The following is a 10,410-nucleotide window of genomic DNA, read 5'->3' on the forward strand; positions in this document are numbered from 1 at the left end:
AGTGGAGTGAGTGGCCCACTCACGCCGAGAAGTCCAGGGGGGCACGCACCAAGGGACCATCACTGTGGTTAGCCTAGTCTAGCCTAGCCTAGCCACTGGCATTGTCAGGGCCCCGCCCTGATAGCTGTGAACGCCACTACCCGGCACTTCTCTGCTGCGGGCAAGGGAGCACCAAGGGGGGCAAACTGCCTGGGGGAGAGCGCTGGCTTGGCGTGTGAACATGTTATGAAACCCGGATTGCAGCCTGGGCACACGGTGACAGCGGCGCAGCACTGGAGTCTGGCAGTGAGGAATGGCTCTCAGCCATGATAAAGGGAATGTACTTACCCATGATGTTTCTTCTTAGAATGCTGAAGAAAAGGAGGGAGCCGATCACAGGTCACAGTGGCATTTATGCCATCGCAGCAGACCTGTTTTGGGGACAGCCCAGTGCAGGGCACAGGGTGCGAAAGAATCTCTTCAGGACTGCGCAAGCGTGAGGGGTGAACCCAATAACAACAGCTCTTAGAGGGTGAAGCCTATACGAAATAGAACAGTGCATATCAGTTCAGCATCTCCTCTGTGTTTAGATATAGTCATGGCCAAAAATATTGGCACCCCTGCATTTCGGATACATTCCACTTAGAACTACAAAAACAGACTGTACAGAATTACTGACACCCTCAACTTAATATTTGGTAGCACACCCTTTGGACAAAATAACTGAAATTAATCACTTCCTGTAACCATCAGTGAGTTTCTTACACCTGTCTACTGGAATTTGGACCACTCTTCTTTTGCCAACTGCAAGTCACTCAGATTTGAAGGGTTCCTTCTCCCAAATGTTATTTTGAGATCTCTCCACAGGTGCTCTATGGGATTTAGACTCAGAACTCTCCAGAATATTGTTTGAAACCATGTCTGTGTGGTTTTTGAAGTCTGCTTTGGGTCATTGTCCTGCTATAACGCCCATGACTTCTGACGGAGACCCAACTTTCTGACACTGGGTCCTACATTCTGCCCCAGAATTTAATGCCATACACACCGTTAAGACATCCACAGCCTGAAGCAGCAAAGCAGCCCAAAACATCAGTGAACCTCCACCATGTTTGTCTGTAGGGACTGTGTTCTTTTCTTTGAAGGCCTCATTTAATTTTCTGAAAACTCAATTTTAGTCTCAGCTGTCCACAGGACATTCCTCCTGAAGGATTGTGGCTTCATCAGGTAAGTTTGGGCAAACTCCACTCTGGTTTCTGTGTCAGCAGTGGGGTTCCCCTGAGTATCCTACTATATCTTCCCTTGTAATTCAGATGGCAACGGATAGTGCGAGCTCACACTGCTGCACCCTGTGCCTGCAGGCCAGCTTGAGTTTGTTTGGACACTGATAGAGGTTCTTTATCCACCTTTCGAATAATCCTTTGTTGTAATCCGTCATCTATTATTCTCTTTGGTCCATGTCCAGGAAGATTAGCTACAGTCCTGTGGGCTTTAAACGTCTTGACAATGTTGCACACAGTTAGGACACAGGAACAGCAAGATCTCTGGAGATACAGTATCTCATGTTCCGCCCCTGGCTTCCTACTAAAGACAGTTATTTTGCAAGGAACTTCCTAGTTTTCTCCATCACACTCTCTCCAGCTTTGCTACTGCCAATAAGTGACTGATTCTGATCACCTGGCAAATCCCACTTCCCTGTTACTCATTATCTTCATCCCACATTCTGTTTTGCTGCTCCTCTGCAGTTGTTGGATTGTTTGTCAGACTTAAACCATACATTTGAGCCAGCACGTGTTACCAGACCTATACTCTGCCTGCCTGAGTCCTCTTGGTGACTCTGCTACTAAAACTGCCTCAAGCCCTTGGATTTTGGAAGCCCGCCAATTGGTTTTTCAGTAGTTTTTCTGGTCTCTTCTCTGCTGCCCATTTTTGCCCTTGCCAGCTTTTTGTGTTTTGTTGCAGCAGTCCCTTTTTTTGTAGCCTAGTGATATTTTTATGTGTGGACGCTCTGTAGTATTTTTTGTTTTCCGGAGTGGCAGTACTCCCCTTGTTTTTTCCTCCGAGTTATATGTGTCACATCTCTCACCAAGCAGCTCGTCCCTCCGTCATTGCCCAGAGCCACTGGTTCTTCCCCCAGGACACAGTCTGACGGTTCACAATCACCTGCAACTGACTACACCTCATCTGCCACTCCACTATCATTGCCAGCCTCCTGGGTCCATCTCCCCAGTGTTACAAAGCCACACCACTCTGGGTGCACCTGATCTCACCTGTTTTCTAAGAGCTATGCAGGGCTGGGCCTGGTTAGTACTTGGATGTGATACTACCTGAGAAAAAGTGCTGTGTTGTAGCCTGGAGCTCCCTCTGCTATATCAATACTCATTGAGCGGTTTCATTGGTATCTATTGCCGAGTTCTGATATAAAAACTGGTAAGCATAATTCTGTCTGTGTTACGATCGCCCGACACACAGATGAGCGAGCGGAATAATTAACGGACCCAGATGGCTGACTTCGTGCAAGCAGTGGGGTTTATTTACAGTGCAAACAGTGATAATATATATATACAATATAAGGGATGAGGAGTGAGAGGACCGGGTGTCGACCAGCGGCAGCAGAAAACACAGTCAATGAGGCGATGATGGGCCGGGCTGCGGAGGTTGGATTCACTCCTGGGCTGGTCGGGGTGGAGTCGATGATGGCTGAGAGCAGAGAACAACAGATAAACAGATTAATGGAGACTGCATCGACCTGTAAGGTGGTGGCTGGTGGAGTTCAGGTAAACCAGCGTCCAGAGTAGCGGTCCGAGGAGGAGGAGAACCAGTGACGGCCGGGCAGGATAGAGACTAGTGCTAACACGGAAGAAAAAAAAGCGAAACAAAGGCAGCGGACGTACTTGGCGCAAAGAAACAAACGAGCATAGTCAGGGCCTAAAGAACTGGCAAGGGAGTGAACAGTGAGCCGTGTATACATAAGGAGGGAGACTAACGAGGCGCAGCTGGTGAGTATCAGTGAATCGGGGCAGGTGTGTCTAATCAAGTAATCAGTGCAAGGGAGCTGACTAGTGCGAGGAAAAGAAGAGAGGAAAGGTGCCACCGGGCAAACCTGACAGTCTGTTGTGAATTTTGGTCCACTACTCAAACATTATCTGACAAGATGGACTTGGTAGCCTTGAGATTGTCCATGCTTTTCCACTATTGTAGTTCTCAAATCCTCAGACAATTCTATGCTCTTTTTCTCCATACTTAGTTTGGTCCACATGACATAAGGTTGAGTCAATTTTTCTTCATTTTACTGGTTGCAAGTGTTATTTCTCTATTGGCATCACCTGTTGATTGCTACAGGTGAATTTCATTACAAATTTAAGGAGCATCACATACAACCATTTCTGATTTTTGAAAAGGTGTCAATAATTCTGTCCAGTAAAGTTTTGGAGTTCTGTGTGGAATGTATCAGATTAGGTTTTAATGTGTGTGCATTCCACTGCAAACAAAAACCGAATTCAATTGCAATCACAGGTGGCCATGACCCAAATATGAAAGAGGGGACCCAACCATCTATAAAAATGTATGTACTGCTTTTCTAGGGTTATTTTCAACAGTTCATTTCTGACCGATCAGATCACATTTGACTAACAGGAGCTGGCTTGAGCTTCTCTGATTAAACTATAGCAACCATAATGATTAGTGACCAACTCAGACCAACACACCACGGTGATAGATGAGCAAGTTTACAGGTTCCAGATAAGATGTGTTTGTCTTGTCCTTTTTTTTCCACATAGAAAGTATTTTGTCTAGGATGAGGGGGTCTCATACGCTGACTACATCACAAGTTCTCTGCACCTATATGGATTTTTATTAAAGCTGGGAGCCAAGCCTGCAGAGAAAGAAAAAGATGAATCAATTTTTTCCCATCTTTCTGAACTCATAAGTGGGTATTTGTGTGCAGTGTGTATACATGTCCTCCATTTAGTGATTTAGGTGTGTGTGTGTGTGTGTGTGTGTGTGTGTGTGTGTGTGTGTCAGAACTGTGGAATGTTGTCAGTACTTGCCCAAGGATATATGCAGGATGATCTATAACCCTGTCAGAGTAGTTTCTCTTTCTATTTGATTTACACAGTAATGCACAACATTATTAAAATACAGTATCTCAACTGCTCATCTCACTGACACACTGCGTTCCTCTATTACAGCAGCAGACATGGAAGTAGGGAGGGAAGGATGTATAGAAGTGTGGAGATAGTTTGAACCATTACTACAATACATGAATTGAACCTTGTAGTGAAGTAGTTATACTTCACAACAAGGGGGGTTGTAGGTGTGTCCAATACGACTGTGTTGTGATGAGTCAACGTGAGTGGCTTCATTCCATTGTATATTGGTTAGCCATGCTGCTAATTTAGCCTACTCTACCTTAGCACCAATTCTGCCACTAGCGTGTCTGCATTGATAGATATAGAACACCATTTAATATCCAGTACTATTGAAAATGCATGGCCTGTTTTTATGGTGCATTAACAGTAGCCCAAAGTCAAAAGTGAATAGCAGTGAATGCTCATGCTAACAAGGTAAACAAAAGAATCTTCTTCCCCTGGGCATCCACGTCCCGATTGTCTCCCATATATGATTGATCAACACAGCACCTTTGCTGGATGATGTCACCATCCACTGTGGTGAAAGATGAACAAGGTCCAACCTTTAAGCCACATGGAGTTGTGTCATTTTGCCGGATCCTCTTGCAGCAGTGGTGCCGCTGGCAGTGAATGCAATGGAGAGGGCTACGTTTTTTCATACCTGTGATACTCAGTCTGGGCACAGCTGGAAGTTAGAAGCTCATGCATATATCATGCACAGTTATAAGGTTTGAAGAGGCTCATGTGAAATCATACAGGAGAGAAGCCAGTACTTGAATTTGTGGCAAAACCTTTTACATTACTTGTATATTGATGTCTTTTACTGCATGATAATTCATACTCAGAAAGTAGAAGTGAAGTGACATTCATTACAAGATGATTAGTTAAAATATTTTAAAATGCACCTGCATTGTTTTGCATTTTGTAAGTTTCAGTCAAATAAAATACCTTTTCCATTCATATATTTTGTCTTTGAAGATTATAATAATAATAATAATTATTATTATTATTATTATTATTATTATTAAAAATAGTGTTTAAATATGGTCTTGTCTGCTTCTCATGATTCCAGTATCTCATCTTATGAGCTAGGTGTATTGTCACACCCCTATGTATTAGTTATAACAGTATACTACTGTTAATAAAATGAGAATATTAATCTCTTAATTACTTTTTAGACTATTTTTTAGACTGTCTAATTATTTGCTTAGTATATAAAATGAAGAACATAGTTAAAAATGCCCATTACCATTTCCTGAAACCTGAAGCGACATTTTCACACTGCTTGTTTTGTCATTCCAACAGTTCAATATCTAAAGCTGTTTGATTCACAGTGATATAAAATAAACAAAAAGAACAAATCCTTACATACAGTAAGAACCTTTTTGTATGTATGATGCACACTGCATGGATGGATGGATGCATGGATCCAGAGCTGAAGAAAAGACCAAAGTGGTTAAAAACACAGCTATGTTTTGGATTTTGAAAAATTGTAGTCATACTTAAAAGTTTTTTCTCCAACCCTCTTTTCTCATTTTTCTCAATTTCTCTCTCTGTTACCTCCCTTTAGTTTGTGTGTACAATCATAGCCATCCTCCTCCATTATTTCTACATGTGCACTTTTGCCTGGATGTTTGTCGAGGGGCTGCATATCTACCGCATGTTGACTGAGCTGCGCGACATCAACCATGGCCACATGAGGTTCTACTATGCCATTGGCTGGGGCATACCAGCTATTATCACTGGTAAGACATCCACTCAGATACACAAGTACACTTACTGTATGCAAGCATAAAAACAGAGTAATGGCAGATTGTCAGGTAGATTTCATGTGAATTATTGAACTGAATATGAGATAGGCTGAGAAAGAGATGGGAAGACAGACGAAATGAGATATAGACAGCCTTTACTTGAATGTCCATAATATGTCACAATAGGGCAAAAACAGAAACATAAATTTCATGTTTAAAAACATCAATTTCTGGTGGTGAAAAGTGTGGCTGGAAAGTTGCCTTAACATGCCTGCAAACCCAAACAAATAATTTGTTGGTTTATTTATTATAAAAATAATTTTGTAGCCTCTCTAGATAACATCACTCATCTGACAGCTCTAATTGACATGGCTTCTTTAAATCCGTCATTCACTACATACAGTACTTTTATAACCCTTGTGATTAATGTAATGCATTAGATTACTGTTATATATTTTGTGATGCACTGACATGCTTTGGTAGTAGTGAAAACTAGCCGAGCTTACTTGATTGTAGTTTGAACTGAAACAGTGTGAGAGACATACAGTACAAAGGGCCCTATGGTGCAGCAAACCCATGCTTTGTGGCGTGGGTAGCGCGTCTGAGTTTTCTAATTTCCTACCTGTGCAATTATCACCTTCATGACATGCGCATCACTTTGCCTTTTTACTAAGCAGGTGTGTCCAGATTTAAATGGGGTGTGTCCAGATACATTTTTGGAGCATTGGTAATACACACAGTGTCTGCGCCACCAAACAGCAAAAACCAGCAAAATGGGTGCTTTGATCGTGCTGTGATGCGTGCCTCTGTAGGTGTGTCCACAATGCTTGTGCACTGTGCTTGTTATACCCTGGGTCCCGCTGCGCAGGGCATGCAAAACTTAAATATAAAAAGATGTCATTGTGTTAATTGAATATTGTGTATTTATGATAAATACCATTTTGATTAGTGATGGTGCGCCTTCATCTAGCACATGAGCAGATCTGCTTTCCCAGTGGAAATGCTTACTGACATCCGACCTGGCAAGTCCTCCAGTATGCTAGCAATCCGCCAAATGTTCAAACCCAGGCATCTTTTAAAAGAGATGTGAAATAACACACTGATTGGATAATTGCATGTTAGGTCTAAAACGCACCCCTGCTTTAATGAGGAGATCAAATACAGTCCTTTTGCTACTTGCATGGGAGCTTGAAACATTTTTCAACTTGTATCAATTCAATTTTCAATTCAGTTTTGTTTGTATAGCACCAAATCACAACAAATGTTGTCTCAGGACATTTTACAAAGTAAGGTCTAGACCTTACAATTATTATTATTAATAATATTGAGGAAAAACCCAACAAATCACCCTTGAGCAAGCACTTGGCAATAGTGGGGAGAGAAAAGCCCCTTCAATGGAAGAAACCTCTGACAGACCCCAGCTCTTGGTGGGCAGCCTTCTGCCTTGACCGGTTGGGGTGAGTGGATAGAGGAGAGCAAAACAAAAAGAAAAGCAACAAGACACAACAAAAAATCAAACACTGGGCAGGTTGATGTGGCCTGTGACTGCTCATCAGAAACGTACAGCTCCAGTGGACACACCTAAATACCACTTGCGCCAAAACATCTTGATGAGATGTCGTGGATCCTCAAAATAGGGCCCAAAGAGTTAAATATACAAAGAGCACAACATGAATGATGATAAGTGATTGGGATTTTCCTGAGAAAAATGTAATTGGATGAATATTTGGGGAAGGAGAACTAAAGAGAAGAGGGAGAAAGCTGAAGCTATTATGAAATCTTGACTTTGTTATTCAAAAACCTTGATGTTTTGTCCACATTTTGTGTGCATGTGTAGGTCTTGCAGTAGGTTTGGACCCTCAGGGTTATGGTAACCCAGATTTCTGCTGGCTTTCTGTCCATGATACACTCATCTGGAGCTTTGCTGGACCCATCTTTGTAGTCGTCCTGGTATGTGCAATGACAGATGCTTCCTGTTGTCTCTCTTAAGCTGGCCTTACAGTAGAAGACTATTATAAAAATAAAAAAAAGACTTAAGGTGCCCATGGCATGCTCATTTTGCTCATTTCCAGCCATGTAATGTTTAATCTAGATTAGCTTGGCACCACTCATAAACCAAGTAGTTTGTAATTGTTTGAGAATGAGAGAGCCAAAAAGCCTCTTCCATTAAACAAGAGGACAGTTCATGAACTGTACACAACTACTGCTGCCGGTCTTGTGTTGCAAGTGGTCATAGATAGGTAAACAAGGGTATATGTACCGATGAAAAGAGATGTGTAACACAGTAAACAAAGCAGGAAATTGAGAAACCCCATATTTTAACTGGCATAATGCAGACATCGTAACTTCTCCAGCCTTACAACAGTCTTACAGCAGACATACAACATGTGTTTTTTAAACTTACCGTTAAGTCCCACTGAGTAGTGGAACCATTGCTCCCTTTCAAGTAGCTCCAAGGTGGGTAAATTCTTCCGGTGGTAGCTGCGTCTTCCGCCACCACATACATTCCCAAAGCAGTGAAATAAATCCCAACAGGTAGTGTAACACCGACAATAACATCATGGATCGTTAATCGGCTCGTTAACCAGCAACACATCACATGCGGCAGACACACTGGCCTCAAGCAGTCAAAACAAACAGGTACTGTGCTCCAGGGGAATCCAGCCTTGATGAGCTGATCAGTCACCACCACCGGGGTCTTCACAGGCCAGCTGCTTGTAGGTTGGATCCAGTCAGACTATGATTTTGCAAAGGTGGACATGATCCTGTTTGACTGAAAGGGCACTGCGAGGTCTATCCACTATTTCTCTACTCAGTCATGGTACAAACTGGATGACACGTCAAACAGACACTTCACAGTTCCACCAGTTTTTCCTCCCCTGTAAAAGTCCAACAGAACCTGCACGATTCTGAGACATGAAGTCACCATCATATTTACCCATAGATGTATTATGTATTTACAGCTGTTTTACTGTTTGGTACTGGAGAGGGCGTACCAATTGGTTGTTTAAAATATTCACAAGAAAAAGACTTAAAACAGCTCGGATCATGACCTTATACCAAGCGATGGAGATGATGCAAGTGCAACAGGATTGTAGCAGGACTTATGATTTCATTACAGTGTTGGAAATTTGTCTGTGACATGAAATTGCTTGAAAAGTCATTAGGTTTAAGGCTGGGTTCATGATGAGTTCAGCCCAATTATGTGAAGAGTTGTTGATTACTCTTATAGCCAGACATTTGCAACTAGTTCATGTGAAATTCTACAACCTTTCAGATACATACATCTCCTACTCATAGTTCAGATTTTTTCTATATACATATATATATAGATAAAATGATCAAAATCCAAATAAATTTAATTGAAGTAAAACCTCTCTCTCCTTTTTCTTCTGTAGGTAAACATAGTGATCTTTATTCTTGCTGCAAAGGCTTCCTGTGGTCGCAGGCAGAGGGCTATGGAGAAGTCAGGAGCTATGTAAGTTTTACTGTCACGTTCACAATTGTGCACATAGCAAAACATCCAAAAGGTATATCTGACCTTGGTGTTTCCATTCTGGAAAGAGCAACAAAATTCTACATAAAAGGAAGAGTTATTCTACTGAGTATGTCTGGGCTGCTGAAGAAATCTGGTCATCTGTGTGTGTTTCCCTCCTCAGTCCTGCACTACGCATGGCCTTCCTCCTGTTGCTACTCATCAGCGCCACCTGGATCCTTGGTCTAATGGCAGTCAACAGCAACATAATGACCTTCCACTACCTGTTTGCTGCCTTCACCTGTTTGCAGGTAACACAGTGTTTATGTTTAACCTCTAAGACCCCTCTTGACCCCTCAGATCTAAGAGCTATCTGATTAGGTTAAAGGCTTATTTTCACACATGCAGAGAGAATGGGAATCAGAATCTGCTTTATTGGCCAGGTGTTCCTGAAGTCCACTGTCATCTCCACTGTTTTGAGCATGTTCAGCTCCAGGTTGTTGCAGCTACACCACAGGACCAGCTGCTCAACCTCCCATCTGTAGGCTGACTCGTCATTGTCTCAGATGAGACGAGTGACTGTTGTATCATCAGCAAAGTTAAGAAGCTTAACAAAGGGGACCTTTGAGATGCAGTCATTGGTGTAGCGTGAAAACAGCAGAGGGGAGAGCACACATCCCTGGGGACCACCTGTGCTGATAGTCTGAGTCCTGGATGTTGTTTTCCCCAGCCTCACCTGCTTCTTCCTGTTTGTCAGAAAGCTAGTAATCCACTGACAGGTGGGGGCAGGCACAGTTTGGAGTGGAGGATGTCCGAGATGATGGTGTTGAATCCTGAGCTGAAGTCCACAAAGAGGGGCCATGCATAGGTCCCTGGAGAGTCAAGGTGTTGCAGAATGTAATGCAGTGCCATGTTCACTGCATCGTCCACTAACCTGTTTGCCCGATAGATGAACTGCAGGGGGTCTACGATGTCCTTCAGGTGGGCCAACACCAGTCTTTCAAAGGACTTCATAACTACAGATGTCAGGGCGACAGGTCTGTAGTCGTTCAGTCCACTGATGGAGGGTTTCTTGGGG

The 10,410-nt window shown here is 42.8% G+C and overlaps 1 protein-coding gene across 5 annotated transcripts in view; it reads left to right on the forward strand.

Annotated features, from left to right (window-relative positions):
• Positions 1-10,410, forward strand: part of celsr1a (cadherin EGF LAG seven-pass G-type receptor 1a) — a 110,187-nt gene that overhangs the window by 89,970 nt on the left and 9,807 nt on the right. For all 5 annotated transcript variants that reach the window (XM_020601361.1, XM_020601360.1, XM_020601363.1 and 2 more), the window contains exons 26-29: positions 5,677-5,851; positions 7,695-7,807; positions 9,256-9,335; positions 9,517-9,643. In XM_020601361.1, coding sequence (XP_020457017.1) covers positions 5,677-5,851; positions 7,695-7,807; positions 9,256-9,335; positions 9,517-9,643 — 495 coding nt within the window. The remainder of the gene's footprint in view (positions 1-5,676; positions 5,852-7,694; positions 7,808-9,255; positions 9,336-9,516; positions 9,644-10,410) is intronic.

Source organism: Monopterus albus, unplaced genomic scaffold (assembly GCF_001952655.1).
Source record: "Monopterus albus unplaced genomic scaffold, M_albus_1.0 scaffold51.1, whole genome shotgun sequence".
Taxonomy (NCBI): domain Eukaryota; kingdom Metazoa; phylum Chordata; class Actinopteri; order Synbranchiformes; family Synbranchidae; genus Monopterus; species Monopterus albus.